Source organism: Telmatherina bonti, assembly GCF_933228915.1.
Source record: "Telmatherina bonti genome assembly, chromosome: 2".
Classification (NCBI taxonomy): domain Eukaryota; kingdom Metazoa; phylum Chordata; class Actinopteri; order Atheriniformes; family Telmatherinidae; genus Telmatherina; species Telmatherina bonti.
The window spans coordinates 36,286,935-36,305,986 of record NC_136620.1 but is presented as its reverse complement, the minus strand read 5'-3'; the positions used below and the strand labels follow the sequence as shown (position 1 = coordinate 36,305,986).

At 37.6% G+C, this 19,052-nt stretch overlaps 2 protein-coding genes across 3 annotated transcripts in view; one reads left to right on the top strand and one right to left on the bottom strand.

The window, feature by feature from the left end:
- ldha (lactate dehydrogenase A4) overlaps positions 1-1,875 on the top strand; it is a 5,892-nt gene extending 4,017 nt beyond the window's left edge. The window contains exons 7-8 of the mRNA XM_079250837.1: positions 475-598; positions 686-1,875. Coding sequence (XP_079106963.1) covers positions 475-598; positions 686-850 — 289 coding nt within the window. The 3' untranslated portion in view covers positions 851-1,875. The remainder of the gene's footprint in view (positions 1-474; positions 599-685) is intronic.
- Positions 1,876-2,120: 245 nt separating this feature from the next.
- On the bottom strand, positions 2,121-15,931 carry tsg101a (tumor susceptibility 101a). Of its 2 annotated transcripts, XM_079250817.1 has the most exons (11): positions 15,884-15,929; positions 15,557-15,623; positions 10,206-10,293; positions 10,052-10,117; positions 9,225-9,388; positions 7,933-8,059; positions 7,315-7,381; positions 6,132-6,226; positions 4,778-4,980; positions 4,450-4,689; positions 2,121-3,511 (listed from the first exon to the last, which is right to left on the bottom strand). In XM_079250817.1, exons 2-11 carry the CDS (start codon positions 15,596-15,598, stop codon positions 3,422-3,424), a joined length of 1,182 nt encoding a protein of 393 aa, XP_079106943.1. In that variant the 5' UTR covers positions 15,599-15,623; positions 15,884-15,929; the 3' UTR covers positions 2,121-3,421. The 2 variants fall into 2 exon arrangements, with proteins under 2 accessions (XP_079106943.1, XP_079106942.1); XM_079250816.1 differs by having other exon boundaries at positions 15,557-15,931.
- Between the last annotated feature and the right edge of the window lie 3,121 nt (positions 15,932-19,052).

The window sequence follows — 19,052 nt, the reverse complement described above, 5'->3', positions numbered from 1 at the left end:
AATTTAGACTTATGCTCTGTTGCATAGTTAGTTTGGCTATCTGACATCAGTTCCATATCAGCCACCCATATTCGGCTGTGTTTTATTTATTTATTTATTTTTGTTATAAATGAAGTTGTAGTCCTATTGTTCTGGCAGGAACAGGGTGCAGAAGTTTACCTTATTGTTGATATTGTATCAGTTTGTCAGCATGACTTATCTTGTATTGGCTGGTCTTCGGAGGGGTGGTCATGCAGGAAACAATAAGGTTACTTATCACAACTGTTAAGGTAACAGATAGGAAATAAAAGACTTAACCACTGGGAGAAAGAGAAAGGATAACCTTATTTCAGGGATACATCTGGAGATTACAGGGCACTACTTTACGATTAGACTTAGCTAACGTTGCAGCTAGAATCATATACTGAGACAAGTAAAAATGAGAGTTTGCAGTTCGATTTGAAACCATATTGTGTTAACTTATAAACATTACAGAGCCTACGAGGTTATCAAGCTGAAGGGCTACACTTCCTGGGCCATTGGTATGTCTGTGGCTGACCTGGTGGAGAGCATCCTGAAGAACCTGCACAAAGTCCACCCAGTGTCCACACTCGTCCAGGTTGGGAGACTGTACACAAGTAAAACAAGTCAGTGGCGAGTGGAGTTTGCTAAGTGTCATGTCTTCTTCCTTCTTTTTACGGAATAGGGCATGCATGGAGTTAAGGATGAGGTCTTCCTGAGTGTCCCTTGCGTCCTGGGCAACAGCGGCCTGACAGATGTCGTCCACATGACACTGAAGCCTGAAGAGGAGAAGCAGCTGGTGAAAAGTGCTGAGACCCTGTGGGGTGTACAAAAGGAGCTCACCCTGTGAAGAGCGCTCCTTTGAGTTCTTTACCCCTCCACATCAGGCACTGTGGCTGACCCCCTCCTTCCTTACCTCCTGTGTCCCTCACAGCAATGAGTGAATGAGACATGAATATAAGAGGCCAAGTAAAGCAATCCAAGCAAAGTGTCACTCTAATGTTCACGCACTGGTATCATTTTTCTGCAGCTTCCACCTGTCTTCGTCCATCCTTGACTGAATTCTTCAAACTATTACCCTTAGCCTCTAAGGTTAACGTCTTTTGGAGGGAGTGCACATTTTATTAGTGTCCTCTCCCTTAAAGAAGGCCTTTGCAAATGAAGTGTATGTTCTCTGTGTACTGTTACATGTATCTTACTGTGTATTGTTGCTGCTTCTTCTGTATACTTCGGTGTGCAGTCTGTGTTAACTCTGTGGTAATTAGTTGTTTTTCCACTTGGTAATCTCTGTTTTTAGCATTTCTAAGAGTCATTCCATTCTCTACAAGAAGGGCTTCCTTATTACACCCTACAGGCGTTGTAGCACTGCCACATTTTCTAAATCACTGGGCCAAAATCCTGTGATACCAAAGTACCTTATCATCTGAGCAAAGCAGTGTTCGATCTGAAGCTTTGCAGAGAAGCCTTCTTAGTCAAACCAAACTATAAATGCACTGAAATGCCTGAGACAACTAAAGGGGTTACTGTCTGACCTTTATGTAAGTCAGAGAATACAGAGAGAGCCAGTGGAAACAAGTAAACAAGCATCACTAAGGTTCAGTGTACGAGTCAACAGTCCTGAGGTGGTTTGTGCACCAAAAAAAGCCCAAAGCTTTTATTTACTCCTTTCAGATCTAATATAAAAAAAAGGACACAAACAAAAAAGTAAAAATACATATAATTATATATATATATAGTTTAATTTATAACAGCTATTGCAGTAATATATTTATGTATTATTGTAACTTACTGAAAAATTGTACCTTGACTGGCAGCTGGATATTAACTTGTATTTGTTGTGACATCAAATAAACCTGCCAGGATAATGAAACAAAACTGCATTTTGCTCTTGTTTATCTTCAGACCATGTTAATAACAGCTTGTTTGATTGGGCAGCTCATAGAACCACCATGCAAACATGAGGGAAGTAGGGTTATCTCTGATGTTTCCACTTCTGTGACCCTGTGGACAGGTAATCATGGAAACCTAATTACACGCCGTTCTACCTGCTGATAAGCTGCGCATTATTGCACAGCTGCATTATTGCAGCAGCAGTTGTAATATATAGTTACATTTCCGTTTAATTATGACCATGTGTGTTGAAAAGATTGCATGACACAATACAATTATTTAATTTTTTTTTTTTACTGATTTACATAAATCTACAGATATAAAAGAACAGGTGATCTATGGTGGAAATGAAAAACAAAAACAAACAAAAAATAGCAGATATTCTATCATACATGTCAAAGTGCATTTAGTCAAAGGCTAATTTAAGAAACCAAACTTTACATAAGTTAACTTTTTGATTAGTACAATAGTTCTTTACTTTTTTGTACCCTCTAGCCCTCAACTTTATTCATAACTTTTACTTATTGTTTAGTGAAAACCTAACTTTTCTCAGCAGGCCTGAGTGTGAGTGGACAGCACCAGGGATCCTGAAAAAATAAAACCTTCCTTCCCCCACCAACAAAAAAGAAAAAGAACACAGATTCTGTCCAATATCTAAGATTAAGTATGCCAGGACTGCTGTCCACCTTAAGTAGAGACACTGTACAGAGTGAAACAGCTATTTTACAGGACTGTAGGGTAAAAGCCTGAGCTCCTGGCATATGATTTAAAAACCTGTTTCTTTTACCATCACAAGAGGACACAAAGGGAACAAACCTGTTTTAGTAAAAGGTTAAAAGTACAGGATTTTATATTTCAGCTCAGCAACTGACCTAATTGAGACAGTTAAAGTCCATGTTGATCATCACCTATGACTTCCTGAAGATGATCCTGAGACTGAACCTTAAGTCATTTGGGAAAACTGCTCTGAGTATTCATTTTAATATGAATAGCGTGGACACGGGGACGTCTCCAGAAAGCTCCTCTTGTCCTCTACCCTTTGTGCTTACTGGTCAAATGACTTTGTCCAGCATATGGACTCCTAACTGAACCCGTGGGCACAGATTAGCATGATGTATTCAGGTCAACACACAATCTTTGTGCTAAAAAAAATAAAGTCCAGTTACAGCATAAATACTCAGGTCAAAGATTGCGTGAACTGTGAACACATCAAACTTTACATTTTACCCAAATGGCTTCTGTGTCAAGCAGCAGGAACCACAGTACCTGACAGGGGCTTCCACTGATCGGTGGGCACACTGGTAATGATGTCTGGGTCATGTTTGCCATTACACAATGACCTCCAATGATGCCAAGTAGAACAGAGGTCACAGGAGACCTATTCACAGGTCTTCATTAAAGCGTTTTGTCTCCTTTGTTTCGACTGAAAAGAGGCAGCTGGTTGATATAGAAGAAGATAATAAAAAGGGAGTAAACAGCAGGAAGGAGAGAAGGAGTGTGAAGATATGAACATTTCTAAGTCGCCACTAGGTCAGTACAGGTCACTAAGACCGGCAGTCTTCCGGGCTTTCTGCATGAGAGCACGAAGCTGGAACTGTTTCCTGGACAGAAGGCGCACGTGCTGAAACAGAAGACAACAGCAGTCGGTCAGACTAACCACAGATGACCACGGTGAAGTGTATTAAACTAAGCATCAGCTGTGCACTAGGGCTGCTCGATTATGGCAAAAATTATAATCACGATTATTTTAACTGAAATTGAGATCTCGATTATTTAATACGATTATCCTTTTATCTTCAACAACATTTTTTTTTTAAACATTAAACCGTGACTTAAAAAAAATGTCTTTAGGATTCCACATATTTTAGAAGACAAACAAATAACATGAAGCTTTTTCTTAAAGTGCAAATACTGATGCAAACTGAATAGATAAATATAAGTAAGGATTAAACAGTGCTGCGTGTCGTAGTGTTCTCGACTCCGCGTCGGGGATTATAACCGTCTAACACACGGTTACGAGTTCTTTAATCCACTTATACCACGGTCCCACACAGTAAAGATTTTATAACATTTGTATTTCTTTCCTACAACATTTGCTGAAGTATAGGAACTATTTCATGTTGGCCTGGGTGTGGTTTTCATGCCAAACAACCTCTGTCAGGCTACAGCGCGTTTTTCTCATTCACCTATTAAAAGACAGCTGATTTGAACCAGCTGATTAACACGTTGCTATGGTAACGCCCCGTAAAAGAAGGATATTATTAGTGATTTAACTTGCCGAACTACGTGTGCGTTTACACAAAAATAAAAAGTCGCAGAGTTGGCAACAGTGTCTGAATGAAAGCCTCCTGTGGGAGGAGTTTACAGCACAGCGTTTTAATGCCAGAGACGCTCGATTAGCAACTGAAGACGGCAGGAGAGGAAACTACAAAGAAAGAAAAATAATCGCACCCTTTTATTTTTATGATTGTTGAAAACCCAGATCGTAATTGAGATAAAAATCCGATCAATCGCCCAGCCCTACTGTGCATTTGCTAAAAGTTATTGGGATGTGGTTACCTTGAGGAAAACTTCCAGATCTATGACACCTCTGCGCAGGGCTTCCCCCAGGTAGAAGATTGTGTCCTCTATAGCATTCTCTTCAGCGTACAGGTTCAAGATCTGTTTGTACAGCGGAGCGGTGGGAACAATGACGTCATCGATGTCATTGTTCTCTGACTGGTTCTCCATTTTCTCCAAAGCCTCACTAAGCTCCTCGTCCTTTTTCTTCAGCAGCTCGATGTTCCTGTCGACTTCAATCTGGTGGAAACATAACAAGGATAGCGACATGTTATGTTGGTAAGGGTGGTGAACGAGTAAAGATCTGAAACTGAAACGGGTATCTCACCACTTCCTGGTCAAGTTTTGAGACCATGTCCTCCAATTTCTGATGTCCTTTTTTCAGGTCCTCCTCTGTTCGCTTCAGGGCATCCAACTCCGCCTGTGCTCTGTCCATCTCCTCTTTCATCCTCCAGCGGAGTTTATCACTCACAGCTGAAATCAAAGATGCACGGATGGTGTCCTCGCCGATGGTCCCATCTCTACTGGGACCTTCAGAGAAAAACATTGGAGAATCGTGTGTGTGAGGAAAACATGAAACATATGATTTGATCATTAAATATATTTTTATCTTTTGAAATAAATAAGACTTTAGAAAATGTTTACAATCTTCCATCAGTGTATTGTTAAGTTTAACTTTGACGATTTAATTCTCCATTTGATTCACTTCATTTTTTATTATGAAACCTTCATTGATCCTCTTCCTTCATGGGAGCTTCACATTTACACAAATGGGATTAAACGATTCTTATAGTGTTCATTTTCCCTTAAGTGTATTTCAGAAATGAGTAATTCAAGTGTAAAAATGGCTTTTCTGAGCTTAGTTCTAGTAGTGTTTAAGTGGATTTTGTAACACTGGACAACTTGCATGTTATGCAAGTCATTCTTATTGTATGCTTTCTACTACATCTCTGTTAGTGTTTAAAACTAAGCTGTTTCAGGTTTCAGTCAATGTTTTCTTCCTTTGTGTAAAATGATCTGAAGGAGAACAAATTCAAGGTTAAGCAAGTTGAAATCCACAAACAGATTTCTTAAGAGTCAAGACAACTTTCTGCACAGTCTGAAGTCAGCACCACAAATGTCAGAGTTGATTCCAGTTACCGGCAAACTCGCTTCTTCTCTCTACTAAATATAGCGGGGATCTAAAGCTCCTTGTGTATGCTGGTCAAGGACCAACTTTTCACTGCTGCAGGTCTGTGTTCGTGTACAGCTATCAACCAGCGCCCCCATCTTAAATACAGCCCTGAGGGTGTCTGAGACAGTCTGTGGGGGGCAGGGCGGGTCCATCCTATCCTTTGGCCTTTAACACCCCCCACTCTAGTTACAGTACTGGCCTTTCACTAGTGGCTCAGCGTTCCACTGAAGTCAGTCGGAGGGTGCGAGAGTTTGAGTAAAAAGGTCAAGTGTTTTTATTCAGGGTTGACTAGAGACCATGGAGAGTTATAGTTTAATCTGTAGAAAATTAAGCATTTTTATGGTTTAAACCACTGTTAAACAAAAATTACAAATGTGGGGGGCAGACAATTCATTTAATGAGGAAATGTTGGCGTTTAGTTGTCCCTGCTACCTAGAAAAAGTGGTGAATTTAACATGTAGATGTGCGACTGATAAACTAAAGCACCCACATGAAATGTTGTACATACCCACTGTGGAGACTGGATTCTGGGTGGGGTAGAGTGCAGGTCCACCAGTGGCTGGGTAAGAATTTCCCCCTGGAAACTGGTAACCTGGATAGCCTCTAAAATGATCATAGGATAAACAACGACAATGATTAATATTTCCTTTTTCAAATTACAGACACCATGAAAATGATTCATTCCCACATTGCATTGGATTTCTCATAATGAGGTTTGAGTCATTTTACTGACATGAAAGCAAGACAGTAGAAACAAAACCAGCTTTCTTCCTTTGGTTTTTAGTTTTCTGCCAACTATTATCCCAACCCCAAAGTTTGGGGTTGGGGTAAATTCCACACTTGAGTTTTTAATTAGCTCAACTTCATCCATATTGAAATGGTCAATGTTACGGCAGACATCTTTAAAAAGCTTTAAAAATTAGATTTCATTCAAATATCTAAACATGAAATCTTCAGCAGACTAAAAGTTTCCACTTTTACTTTACCACTCCTTACATAAAACTTATTTGCTGTTTTGCAAGTTAGAACCTAATTTAGATAAGTCTTCATTCTCAAACACATGGAAAATGTGTTACTTCTAGTTGTTGACATTATTTTTAGATTTCTAAGCTGATAAGTAGAGATGTATGTAAAAAAAAATCACTGACTAATAGATGAACATAAACTATCCACAATGTTTTGGAACCATATTCAAATATTTGTCCTGGATACTTATTTACATTTTATTTATTTATATATATATATATATATATATATATATGTATATATATATATATATATATATATATATATATATGTATATATATATATATATATATATATATATATATATATATATATGTATATATATATATATATATATATATATATATATATATATATATATATATATATATATATACACATATATATAAATATATGTATTTTATTTTATTTTATTATTTTTTTTAATAAATAAAATAAAAAATATGTTTATGCACAGAATTCAACTTAAAAAAAAAAAATCAGATGTACATTAGCTACAAAATGTTCCAATGCAATCCATCAAACCTATAATAATAATTGAATATAATGATGAATAATAAATATGCTTGCTTCAAGATAAAACAGATATGCTGAGCCCCAGTTGTTGGGACTTTTTGTCAGCTGACTGAGAGAGATTTTTGACAACTACATGGTAAATATCTTACCCAGGGTTGGGATTTGGGCCATAAGGTGAGACTGCAGGCATGCCAGGCATGCCAGGCATGTAAGAAGCTGAAGCAGAAGACAGAATGGGTTAAATACATAATATATTATGTGCCTCTTGTGTCCAGAAAGATGTATTCCTTTTGATGCTTGTGTTGCTCTACTATGATATGTGAGCTCCATCTGGTGCTAAAGGAAATAAGTGCAGGTATGCAATCATCTATATTCTCCATAGACATAAGACATACTTAGACATAGACATACTTAAGACTACAAGAGTGAATAGACGCTCTTGTACCACACACCTATTCAACAATAAAGCAGCAAACCCAGAGGATGGAACATTAATTTTATACATTACCTGGGTTATCGTCATTTATCAGCAGATTAAAAGAACTAATCCAAGTGGAATAGAAAATAACAGTTTTACTCTACTTTTTTCTGTGTAGTGTACAATCTAATGGACAATATGTCATACAACTTATCTGACAAACACACCGTTTGAGTATGAGGGCAGATTTTTATTTTTAAAAGGAAACATATGAAACTGTTTCATTTAATCCAACAGTGCAGTGGCTTCAAAGATTACCCTGTTTACGGCATCAATGTGTCTCACTCACAGTTTGGGGGTCCAGCTGCTTGGAAGCTTTGGTAGGGAGCTTGTGTGGTGGGGCGAGAAAACACAGGAGGTTCCTCTCCAAACACAACAATCATTACCTGAATCAGACCATAAAGGTCCGACTGAGGCTGAAAATCACAAAATAAAAGATAAGTTTTGCAAAATGAATCCACAAATTTATGAAATTGTAAAAAAAAAAATTAGGCCATTCAATTTGTCATCACCAGCAGAAATACAAAATGTGTGCACACTAACTATAAAACTGGTCAGGAGAAGAACAGTCAAACAACAAGCTGGTCTCTGCACACAGAAATGTTCCCATATGTGTGCTGGTACTACTTTATCACTGTTGACATTGGCACTATTTGCACATGGTATTAATATCCTTATGAAGCATAAAAATCATCAGGCAAGTCTTTGGTCCTTCACTGTGGCATACATGAATGTTTGCATTGATCGAGGTTTCAAGTTCATGATATGATTCACATCAAAGACCACGTCCATATATGGTTAGAGATAGGGGTAGGAAAGTCTAATAAAAAAAATTTTAAAAATCAAATATTGAGATTTTTTGCTTCACAATTTTAAAATCTATTTTTGTTTTTAAAAAATCTTTCTTTTTTTTAAATAAATGAAAATAATCCAATAAAAATTTTGTCCTTTTTTTTTGTTTTTATTGATATTTTTTACTTGTCTTCTCGGGCATTATAGCGGCAGAATGATGGTCTAGCTACTGTGTTGTTTTTTCCTAATTGAAATCAAGAAAAATGACGAGCAAAAACATGTTTGTACTTTTTTTTTGTTTTTAGTCTAAATCAGCAATATCTAGGAATCGTGAGAATCGCAATTTAAATCATATCATCACCCAAAAAATTGGAATCAAATCAAAAAGAAAGCATAGTGTCACAGCCCTAGTTAGGGGTGTGTTGAAAGGTATATTCATCAGTTCTGAATGATACCCAGCTCTAGATATGGTTTCAGTTGGAACCATTATCTAGACATTATTCCTCTCCTTTATTTATTTTTATATCCTATATTTATTTTTATCTATATTTTGTTCAATGCTCAGCCCTTTTTCCTCTGTGTTCTCTTTGCTGCTGTTGCACTATAAACGTCCCTCCTGTGGGACAAGTAAATGAATCTTGAATCTCTATGCATCCACAACTGTTCAAGGAGCTCACCACTGAAAAACCCCCTCCCAACATTCATGTCAATAGCAGCTGTAAACAGGACCATGTGCATGCACACCTTGAAAACGTTTTGCAATAAATACTGAATATTATCCAAACTTACATGCTTCCACTCATGCAGATAAGGCAGGTAGATTTTGCCATTGGCATCAATGTGCTTGCCAGTCTTAATCATCATGGCACTGGTAGGTTTAACAAAACATATGGGAGGGTTGTATGGATATGTGTCCAGCAACCACAAACACACTGGGATGTTGTAGACATTGCCTACAGGGACAAAAAGAAAACTTTAAAACCATAACATCATTCCTCCAACACTAACAAACTTTAGAGTTTATTTTTAACGTGTTTTGTTTTTAAAGGAAACCCAACACTTAAGAGGCGCACCTAAATGAATTATAGCTTGCTACTTATTAATATACTGCATAAAGACAAGTTTTCTTAATCTAAATAACAGTTTGCTGCATGGTGCTACAAGTGGTATGACATAATTATAATTAAACAAAGTAACACACATAAAAACTTTATAACCAAGTAAAAATAACAGAAAGGACTGTGGATGAATAATAGTTCGGCCTTGCAGATCTTCTTATTTGATTTTACTAAGCTCGACTGGGCTTCTTAGCCCTTTTAACTACAGTCACAGCACTTTGCTAACTAACTTTTAGGTAAACGTACAGGTAACTTTTCTACAAGAAATGCTACCTATACATTTTAGTGCAACTGCTTTACTGTCAAAAACAATAATAAACTTTTGGGAGCTCACCTACCCCACCCTTAGCCGACTCAGATAAAAACATTTCTTGACGTGCGTTATGTGAGATTTTACTTTTCTGTTGCTTTTTTCATGTATAAAATAGAGATGGCAAGAAACTGACACTTCACATTAATGCCAAACAGTTAATAGAGAAACAGTAAAACATTCCTTACCTCTGTAGCTCACAGGGACTGTTCCTGTCAAGCTCATTAAGTCTCTTGTAGAGCCATCATTAAACACTGAAACACATGAGGATGGAGACAGCTGTGTGAGCATATCACTAAAACCTGAGATCAAAATATGAGACATGAGTATTTTTTAATTTACCATAGGCATCCATAACCGGCTTCAAGTCCTTGTACTGGGAGATGACATTGGTTATCTCGCGAACGGTCAGATCTCTGTATTTGTATTGCTGTTCAACAACAACAAAGGGAGAAAAAATATGTATTTAGTATGTCATATTTACATCTCAGACAAAATTACATATGCAACATTAACTCACGTTGGAAAGAGTTTAAATATTAGTTAGAAAAATTAATAATTGTTCATCAATGGAAATTTTGGTGGGTGGACAAGTATTTACTTAAGATTTGCTCAGTTGTCTAGAACTATGCTGTAAGGCTTTTAATGGGGCACACAAGCTGACCTTTATCATGCATGGTTTAGCTCAGTGTTTTTCAACCACTGTGCCGTGGCACACTAGTGTGCCATGAGAGAAACTCCCAGACGTGCTGGATTCCAACCCTCAGGTAAAACGTGTCATCATCCACGTGGGCACCAACGACACCTCCAGGCAGCAATCTGAGCTTTTAAAGCGTGATTTCATGGAGCTTTTTAATAAACTGCCATCACTCCAGTGTAACGTTTTCATCTCCGGCCCCACCCCCACCTGCGGCAGAGGAGTGGGCCGCTTCAGCAGGTTGCTCAGCCTGAACACCTGGCTCTCCTCTGCCTGCAGCACCCACAACGTCAACTTTATAGACAACTTTGACGTTTTCTGGGAAAGGCAACATCTTTTTGGTGCAGATGGCCTCCACCTGAACCGAGCTGGCACCCGCGTTTTGTCCGCCAACCTGGCCTATGGATTACAGCATGCACGTTCCACGCACCTTCCCACACCTGCACCAACTAACCCGTCCCCCACCGATTGATGTCCCCCAGGTCCCTGTTCCTATGTTTTTAGTTCCACCTCAGGCACATATAATACTGGACTTGGATCTTCTGTTCTTATTCTTAATCATCCAATCCCTGTAATCATTACTCAAAGATATAAAACCAGATTCCATCATAGTTCCTCTGCTAACCTTAATAATCTCAGAACTCCTCCAAAGCATCAACAATTCAACCCTACAGTCCATAAGTCACCTGTCACTGTAAACATGGCACTTTTAAATGTACGTTCCCTTTTTAACAAGTCTTTTATTATCAATGACCTGATATTAGATAATAAGGTTGATTGCTTATTTTTAACTGAAACATGGCTGGGTACAGATGCACCAGTTATTCTCACTGAGGCCTCGCCACCAAATTTTAATTTTTTATTCTCCTTTAGAAGCAACAAGAAAGGTGGTGGTACTGCATCAATAACAAATAGTCTCCTAAATAATAGACAAATACTTTTAGATCAGTACACCACCTTTGAGCATCATGCTTTTGTTTTTAACAGTCCCCCAATCCTCTGCATCACTGTTTACAGACCACCCAAACATGATGCTGCTTTTATCAGTGAATTTTCCAAACTTTTATCAGCAATACATGCCGCCCACAATCTTATCATCATATCTGGTGATTTTAACATACACATGGACAATCCCTCTGATTCAATGACAAAAGGGTTTTTAAGTCTATTAGATTGTTTTAACTTTACACAACATACTAAACAGCCGACTCACAACCGAGGACATACATTAGATTTAATTATTAGTTATGGCTTGTCAGTTAGTGTGTCTTCTATCGTGGATTTAGCCATATCAGACCACTACTGTGTGTTTTTTAACGTCACCAGTTTTAACCAGCAGGGGGCCCCAGTGAGAACCGTTAGGAAACGATGTATTACTTCTGAAGTGGCTGAGAATTTTATTGAAATTTTATACCAAACACCTTCTGAGATCTTACCTGCTTCCTGCGATTCAGTTGTTGATCAGTTTAATAATAGATTAAAATCAGCAATTGATACAGCAGCTCCACTTGTATTAAAAACCGTTAAAACCAAACTGAAGCCACAGTGGAGAACTGAAGAAATAAAAAAGCTGAAACAAAACTGCAGGAGAGCAGAAAGACGATGGAGAAAAACTAAACTTGTAGTGCACTATGAAATCCTGCGTGATCACCTAAGAATCTATAATAACACAATAAAACAGGCAAGAACTGATCACTTCTCAAAACTCATAACTGTCAACAAAAGTAATCCAAAGTTCCTTTTTAAAACCATTGATATTTTAATAAACACTGGTTTTAATAAGTCCTCCATGCAACCATCACAAACAGCATGTGAGGACTTTGCAGACCACTTCAGAAGTAAGATCAATGCTATCAGATCCGGTCTTTTATCTAAATGCAGTGTTGATTTTAACAGATCTGAAGCATTGTTTTTACCCGAGGAGAAGCTGGAGAGTTTTGTCCTGGTTGATACAAAGATGCTTGGTCGAGTTTTCTCCCAGCTGAACCCAACAACCTGCCTTTTAGACCCTATTCCCACATCACTGTTCAAGAAATTTTATGGCTTCTTTGAGTCTGAGTTTTTACTTATCATAAATTCCTCTCTTCAGACGGGTGTCTTCCCCACCGCCTTTAAAACAGCGGTGGTGAAGCCCCTTCTGAAGAAGAGTAATCTGGATCCCAACATTCTTGATAACTACAGACCTGTATCCAACTTGCCGTTTCTTAGTAAAATGATAGAAAAAGTTGTTTTTATTCAGCTAAATGAGTTTTTAAACAGGAATAATATCTTAGAAAAATGTCAGTCTGGTTTTAGGACAAACCACAGTACTGAGACGGCCCTTTTAAAGATTGTGAACGATCTAAGAGGCAATCTGGATGCACAAAAACTTTCTGTCCTGGTGCTGCTGGATCTCAGTGCCGCTTTCGATACAGTAGACCACCAGATTTTATTAAACAGACTCAGATGTCTGGTGGGCCTCTCAGGTACTGTTTTAAAATGGTTTTACTCCTATCTCACAGATCGACAGTTTTTTATAAGTATGGATACATGCTCCTCAAAGACCCATAAAATAAAATGTGGGGTTCCCCAAGGATCAATTTTAGGCCCACTACTTTTTAACCTGTATATGTTGCCACTTGGGGACATCATCAGGAGACACGGCATTGATTTCCACAGCTATGCTGATGATACACAGCTTTACATCGCCGTGTCTCCTGATGACCTGGAGCCAGTTAACACCCTTTTAAACTGTATTTTAGATATAAAGTCATGGATGGCAGAGAACTTCTTACAGCTCAACCAGGACAAGACTGAAGTTTTAATCATCGGTCCTGAAGACAAGAGAGAGATCATTTCATGCAAACTGCAGAGTTTTAAATCCTCCCAGTGTGTACGAAATCTGGGTGTTATTTTTGACTCTGAGCTGAATTTTATTCAACATATCAGAAATGTTACAAAGACAGGATTTTATCATCTCAAAAACATCGCCAGAGTCCGCCCATTTCTCTCTCTTGCCAGCATGGAGGTACTAATGCATGCTTTTATTTCTAGTAGACTAGACTACTGTAATGCCCTGCTCTCTGGTCTTCCCAAAAAGAGTATTTCTAGTTTACAACTACTGCAGAACTCGGCGGCACGAGTTCTGACAAGGACCAGGGGGCGGGAACACATTACACCTGTTTTAAAGTCGCTGCACTGGCTCCCCGTGCAATTCAGGATTGATTTTAAGGTTCTTTTAGTGGTTTATAAATGTCTTAATGGTCTTGGGCCTTCTTATTTATCTGATCTGTTTTTAAGGTATGAACCCTCGCGGACCCTGAGGTCCTCAGGTACCGGCCTTTTAGTTCTTCCTAAAGTTCGTACCAAAACATATGGCGAGGCCACATTTCAGTATTACGGGCCTCGCCTATGGAACAGCCTGCCTGAGGGCCTCAGGGCTGCAGAGACTGTTGATGTTTTTAAAAAAAAAGCTCAAGACCTACCTTTTTAGTTTAGCTTATAACTAAGTTTTAACATTCTTATATTAACCCATATTTATCTTTCTTTTTAGTTAATTTTATTTATTTATTTATATATTTTATATATTGATTTACATAGTATAGATTTTATTATTTTATTTTAATGGATTTTATTTTTGTTTAGTTATCACTCCAGCTCTCTCTTCATCGGGGTCCTCTTCGCCGAGGGCTGCCCCTGCTCTGACTGCATGGGTGTTGCTGTGGGGGCTGTCCCTGTCTGGTGGGTCGGGATCCAGCGCTGCAGCTTTACGGTTGTGGCGTGGGTCCTGTCTGCCCGGACCCGGGTGGCCCCCATGGTGATGGCCTGGGTGGTCTTGGTTGGGGGTAGCCCTTTGTGTAGAGGCTCCCTGAGAATACCGTTTCCTTATCTGGTGCACATCTGGTGCAAATGCACCTGGCCATTCATTCATCTTCTTTTAACTGTTACAGGGCAAATAGGGCATGGGTGAGGGTGGTTGTGGGTGGGTGAAAGGGGATGTGTATGTGTGTTAGTGTTTTATCTATTTTGATGTAAATTGTTTTATAATGTAAAGCACTTTGTATTGTTTTTAAGCACGAAAAGTGCTATACAAATAAAGTTTGATTTGATTTGATTTGATCATCAGGTGTGCCCTGAGAAATGATCAAATTTAACCTGATTTTTAAATATTTTGGTTTGTGGTGTGCTTTGTGAGTTTTCAGTGAAAAAAAGTGTGCCTTGGCTCAAAAAGGTTGAAAAACACTACTTAAGCCCTGCTTCATCAGTTACCAATGAATTATAGAATAAATAGTTTTTAAAATTTTGACCCTAGCTTTTAGGACCCTGCATGTTCATGATCCTTCTTATATCGGTTACTGGTAACAGATCGACTCCCTGACCTCCTGGTCCTAAAAAGTTGTTTTAAGGATTATCACTTTTGAGGCAGTGGCACCACGCGAACAACAGTGCACTTTCCTTTTCCTGCATAGTCACTGTTGATGTGTAAAAAAAAAAAAAAAAAAAAAGTAATTAAAGACTTGGATATTTTAACAGACCTTTATCTAGAAATGTGTTTTTCTTACTGTTTTATAGTATTATTGTGTTTTGATTATAATGCGTGTCTTAAATATTTTTCTGTATTCATGTTATTTTATTTGCATTGTCCTATGAAGAACTTTTTGATTGCATATCTGTGAACGGTGTTATATAAATAAATGTATTATTATTATTGCCACTAATATTATCATAATACACAATTCTGTACCAGGGCAGTTTTACATAAGACACACATTGACACCTACAATACGTTACCTGAGTAAATACAACATGACAAATAGAACTAGAAGATTAGCGACATAACTTGAGAAAATACACCCCTCTATTGAACACGTGCCTTAAAAAGCTGAGGTTTAAAGCACCGATGTAAATAAAAGTAATCTAAATAACACAATACAACCCATTCCAGGAAATGTTAACTTGATGAGCTATATTGGTAACATTAGCCATCGTGTTACTGTTACGCCCTAAAGCGGCTTACCTTTAGCATTTTCTTTAGTGAACCTTCGTTGACAACTGCCATGTTTCCTCAATTTGTCCTCCAATTGCTGTATTTAATGGTAAAGTAACAGAAAAAACTTATATTTAATCCAGCTAACACAGCTGCCGCTACCTGCTAGCAGGACTTCAGTGAAAGCTAGGCTAACGTTAGCCCAGTTTTGGGCCCACAGGTCAAGACAGGATAAGTTTCGTTCTGTAACCTGTCAGCTAAGTTTCCAAATAAATCTGTTTAATAATTTGATACCTTATAAATCAATTGATAACGTAAACAGACGATTAGGGTTAATTATATGTTCCTAAAACTGACCGAAAACAAATATACGATGGTCAACAGAAGAAATTTCCGGCAATCCTTCTGACTACTTCCGGTATTCTTGTACGTATGTGCGTCATACTTCTCTTCTCTTGTACGTACGTGCGTCATACGACTGCCTCTTGTCCAAGGTGGGGGTTCATGCATTCATACGGTCTATTTTGGGGACCAGTGATTCTAGTTAATTCCAGTATTTCTTTCCTTTAGATTCTGCGTGTTGCCAAACCGATTATGATTGATAATTTAGGATTTACCTAAATAATAAATATTGGATTATGAGGGACTAAGGGATTTCAAGTATTGGCAACCAACGTTTCTGCCACTTTAGATGTTTTGTGGTCATGGTAGCATTTATTTAGTTTCCATTTCATATTAACATTTAATTTTCCTAAAAGCATTTACCAGCTGCAGCTCATCCAGAACTAAGAGATCTGAATCTCACACCAGTTTTTAAATCCTCATGTTGCCTTCCATTCTGTCAAAAGTAGGCTTTAAAAGCCTACTGATAGTCTATAAATCACAGAGCAGTTTAAGCTCATAATATATCTGTGATATGTTCAGAGTATAAACTGTAGGGCTCCTAGATCCAAAAACTCAGGTCAGCTTGTCCAGACCAGAGTCCAGACGAAACATTGAGAAGCATCATTTAACTGTTATTGTTACAAACATGTGGAACTAAACTGCAAGTGGAAAAACTTTAACTAAATGTAATCTATGCATGGAATCTGCATGCCATCTTTTAATTTATCCAGACTATATTGCTTGCTTTCAATAATTTTATTTAAGTTATTTTATATAATTTTATGTTCACACACACCCTTTTAATTGTCTTAATTATTTCTCCTATGCACTTTTTAAAGCATCCGATGCACCCTGCTGTAATGACTTTAATGTTTTAAGTAAGATGTTCTTGTGATAATCAGCAAAGATGGATTTTAAATGTATTTTAATTTCCATATTTGTGACTAAAGAAAGAAAGAAAAAAGATATTTTACAAACAGGTTTATGTCGTCGGGATCATTTACTGGCTTTTAGAGCAAATTCCAACAATTCAAACAAAGATAATAAAAAAAAACAACAACTGGGAATATTTGCAATCATAGGTTATACCATTTAGAGGGCTGCTCCTGGCCTTGAATGCTCTCTCTGTTCAAAAGTCCAAATGACTTCAGATTTCCGGACAAAACTGATCTTTGGGTGCTGTTAAAGCTTGTTTTATGAGTTGCTTGTAAAGCAATATAAGGAGAGTTGCAAACAGTCTTTGAAAGTACCTGAGATATTAGTTTTTGAAAAGTGCAAATAATTTCCACCAGTGCATAATAAATCATGTTTTGGAGCTGGTTGAAACCTAAAAACATTTTTTTTAAAATTAAAACAAAAGCAACATACAAAATGCCACATTATCAATTGATGAACTATACATTAAGTGATAAGAATAAACATGACTATGCCAAGGCAGTTTATACACGATTTTTCTTATGTTTCACAAAATGTCTAACAGTTGGTTTCATTTTCCTGTTGAAAAGGTTGACCATCTTCCCTATTTATAGATAAATATGAACTCCCATCTGATTGTCTGTGAAACTGCAGGCAACCTAAAAAAAAAAGGGGGAAAAAGACATAGTCCGCTAAGTTAACAAGCACACACAATATACTGACCAACAAATTGCCAACAGCCAATTTATCAGTGATGAATGTTGTTGTGTGAGGTCTAGATCTGGGTCAGTAGGGCTTATCAATATCAGATTGTATCTGAGACATGCATGCTGTTTGTATTTGCTTGTGTGTTTGTTGGTTACTTACACGATGCTTGTTCATATTCTGGATAAGGTCGCATACATACAGGGGGGAACCCTCCAAACATGACAACCATCACTTGCAGCAGGCTTAGTAGGTCACACTCACCCTGATGAAGGAACGAACGAGCCTTAGAAATATAATATGGCTTCAAAGCACTTCATGCTGTGCCAGTCAGAGCAAAAGAACGTTAAACCAGATATTTCTCTCTTTGAAAAACAGTTTTAATAAATAACTCTTACTCTCTTCCACTCTTCCAGGTAAGGCAGCTGGATTTCTCCACTGCTGGATATATACTTTCCTTTGAGAATCATCATCTCCTGTGTGGGTTTTACATAGCAAATAGGAGCAGCTTGTGGGTATTTTTCCTCAATCCAAAGACATATGGGTATGTTGTAGGTCTTATCTTGCAAAAAAAAAAAAAAAAAAAACCAGAAAATTATTCACCAGACTTTTTTTCTTTACTTTTCTTTGAATACTTTAAAACATTTGTTTTAAATGTTTGAAATCTGTTGTGGAGGACAAAGTTCAAATCCACTGTTACCTGAAATCGTGACAGGTATGGTTCCAGTAAGGCTCATTAAGTTCTTTGTGGTTCCATCATTGTAAACTACACAAGATACAGAAATAATCTCAGCTCCAACACATAAATAACACAAATATTCAACATGTTGAGTAAAGTCAGCAGATTATTAGCAGTTTGGACATTTACCATATCTATCCATGACAGGCACGAGGTTTTTGAAGTAAGTTATTGCAACATATAGTTCATGGGCCACATATTTCCGAAGATATTTCTTCAAAACACATGAAAATAAGGGGAGGAAAAACAAGCAAAAATTTATGTTGAATTACAAGCACGATGTTTTAAATGCAGTGAGATAATAAGCTTTCATTTATAAATGATTAACCTTACCTTAGGAAGCATTTTGTGTATTGTCTCCTCGCGAAATGGCATGGTTGATTAAGATTTCCTTCAGAAATGTGTTTTTAAAAGAAAGAAATCGACAGAATGCTGTAGAATCTTTGACCAGAAAATATCTACCACTCAACTTTCGACCCTGTCTTGATGTTTCGAAACCTTCCCATCTTTTATAACCCTTGATAGTTGGGCAAAGAACAGCCCTAGAGTTATGCAAATCACCTGCCGTCCGAAGCAAAAACAAGGCGACATGGCTTGATCAAAAAAGGCAGGAATGTTTTTCCCGTTAAGATAAGGTCAAAGTCCAACCAAAATGTTTGTATTTTATTTCACAAAGAGCTGTCTATAAACTCATAATGATTCTTAAAGCTACCACATAAAATCATTATTATTTGCATCATTTGGAAATTGGCAATATTCCTATGTGAATAATAAGTTTACTTC

Coding starts and splice junctions, on each gene's coding strand:
- tsg101a (XM_079250816.1), bottom strand. CDS start 15,598: ATGGCAGTTGTCAACGAAGGTTCACTAAAGAAAATGCTAAAG. Junction 7,382..7,932: donor AGCAGCTGGACCCCCAAACT/GTGAGTGAGACA, acceptor CTTCTGCTTCAG/CTTCTTACATGCCTGGCATG. Junction 4,690..4,777: donor CAAAACTTGACCAGGAAGTG/GTGAGATACCCG, acceptor TGTTTCCACCAG/ATTGAAGTCGACAGGAACAT.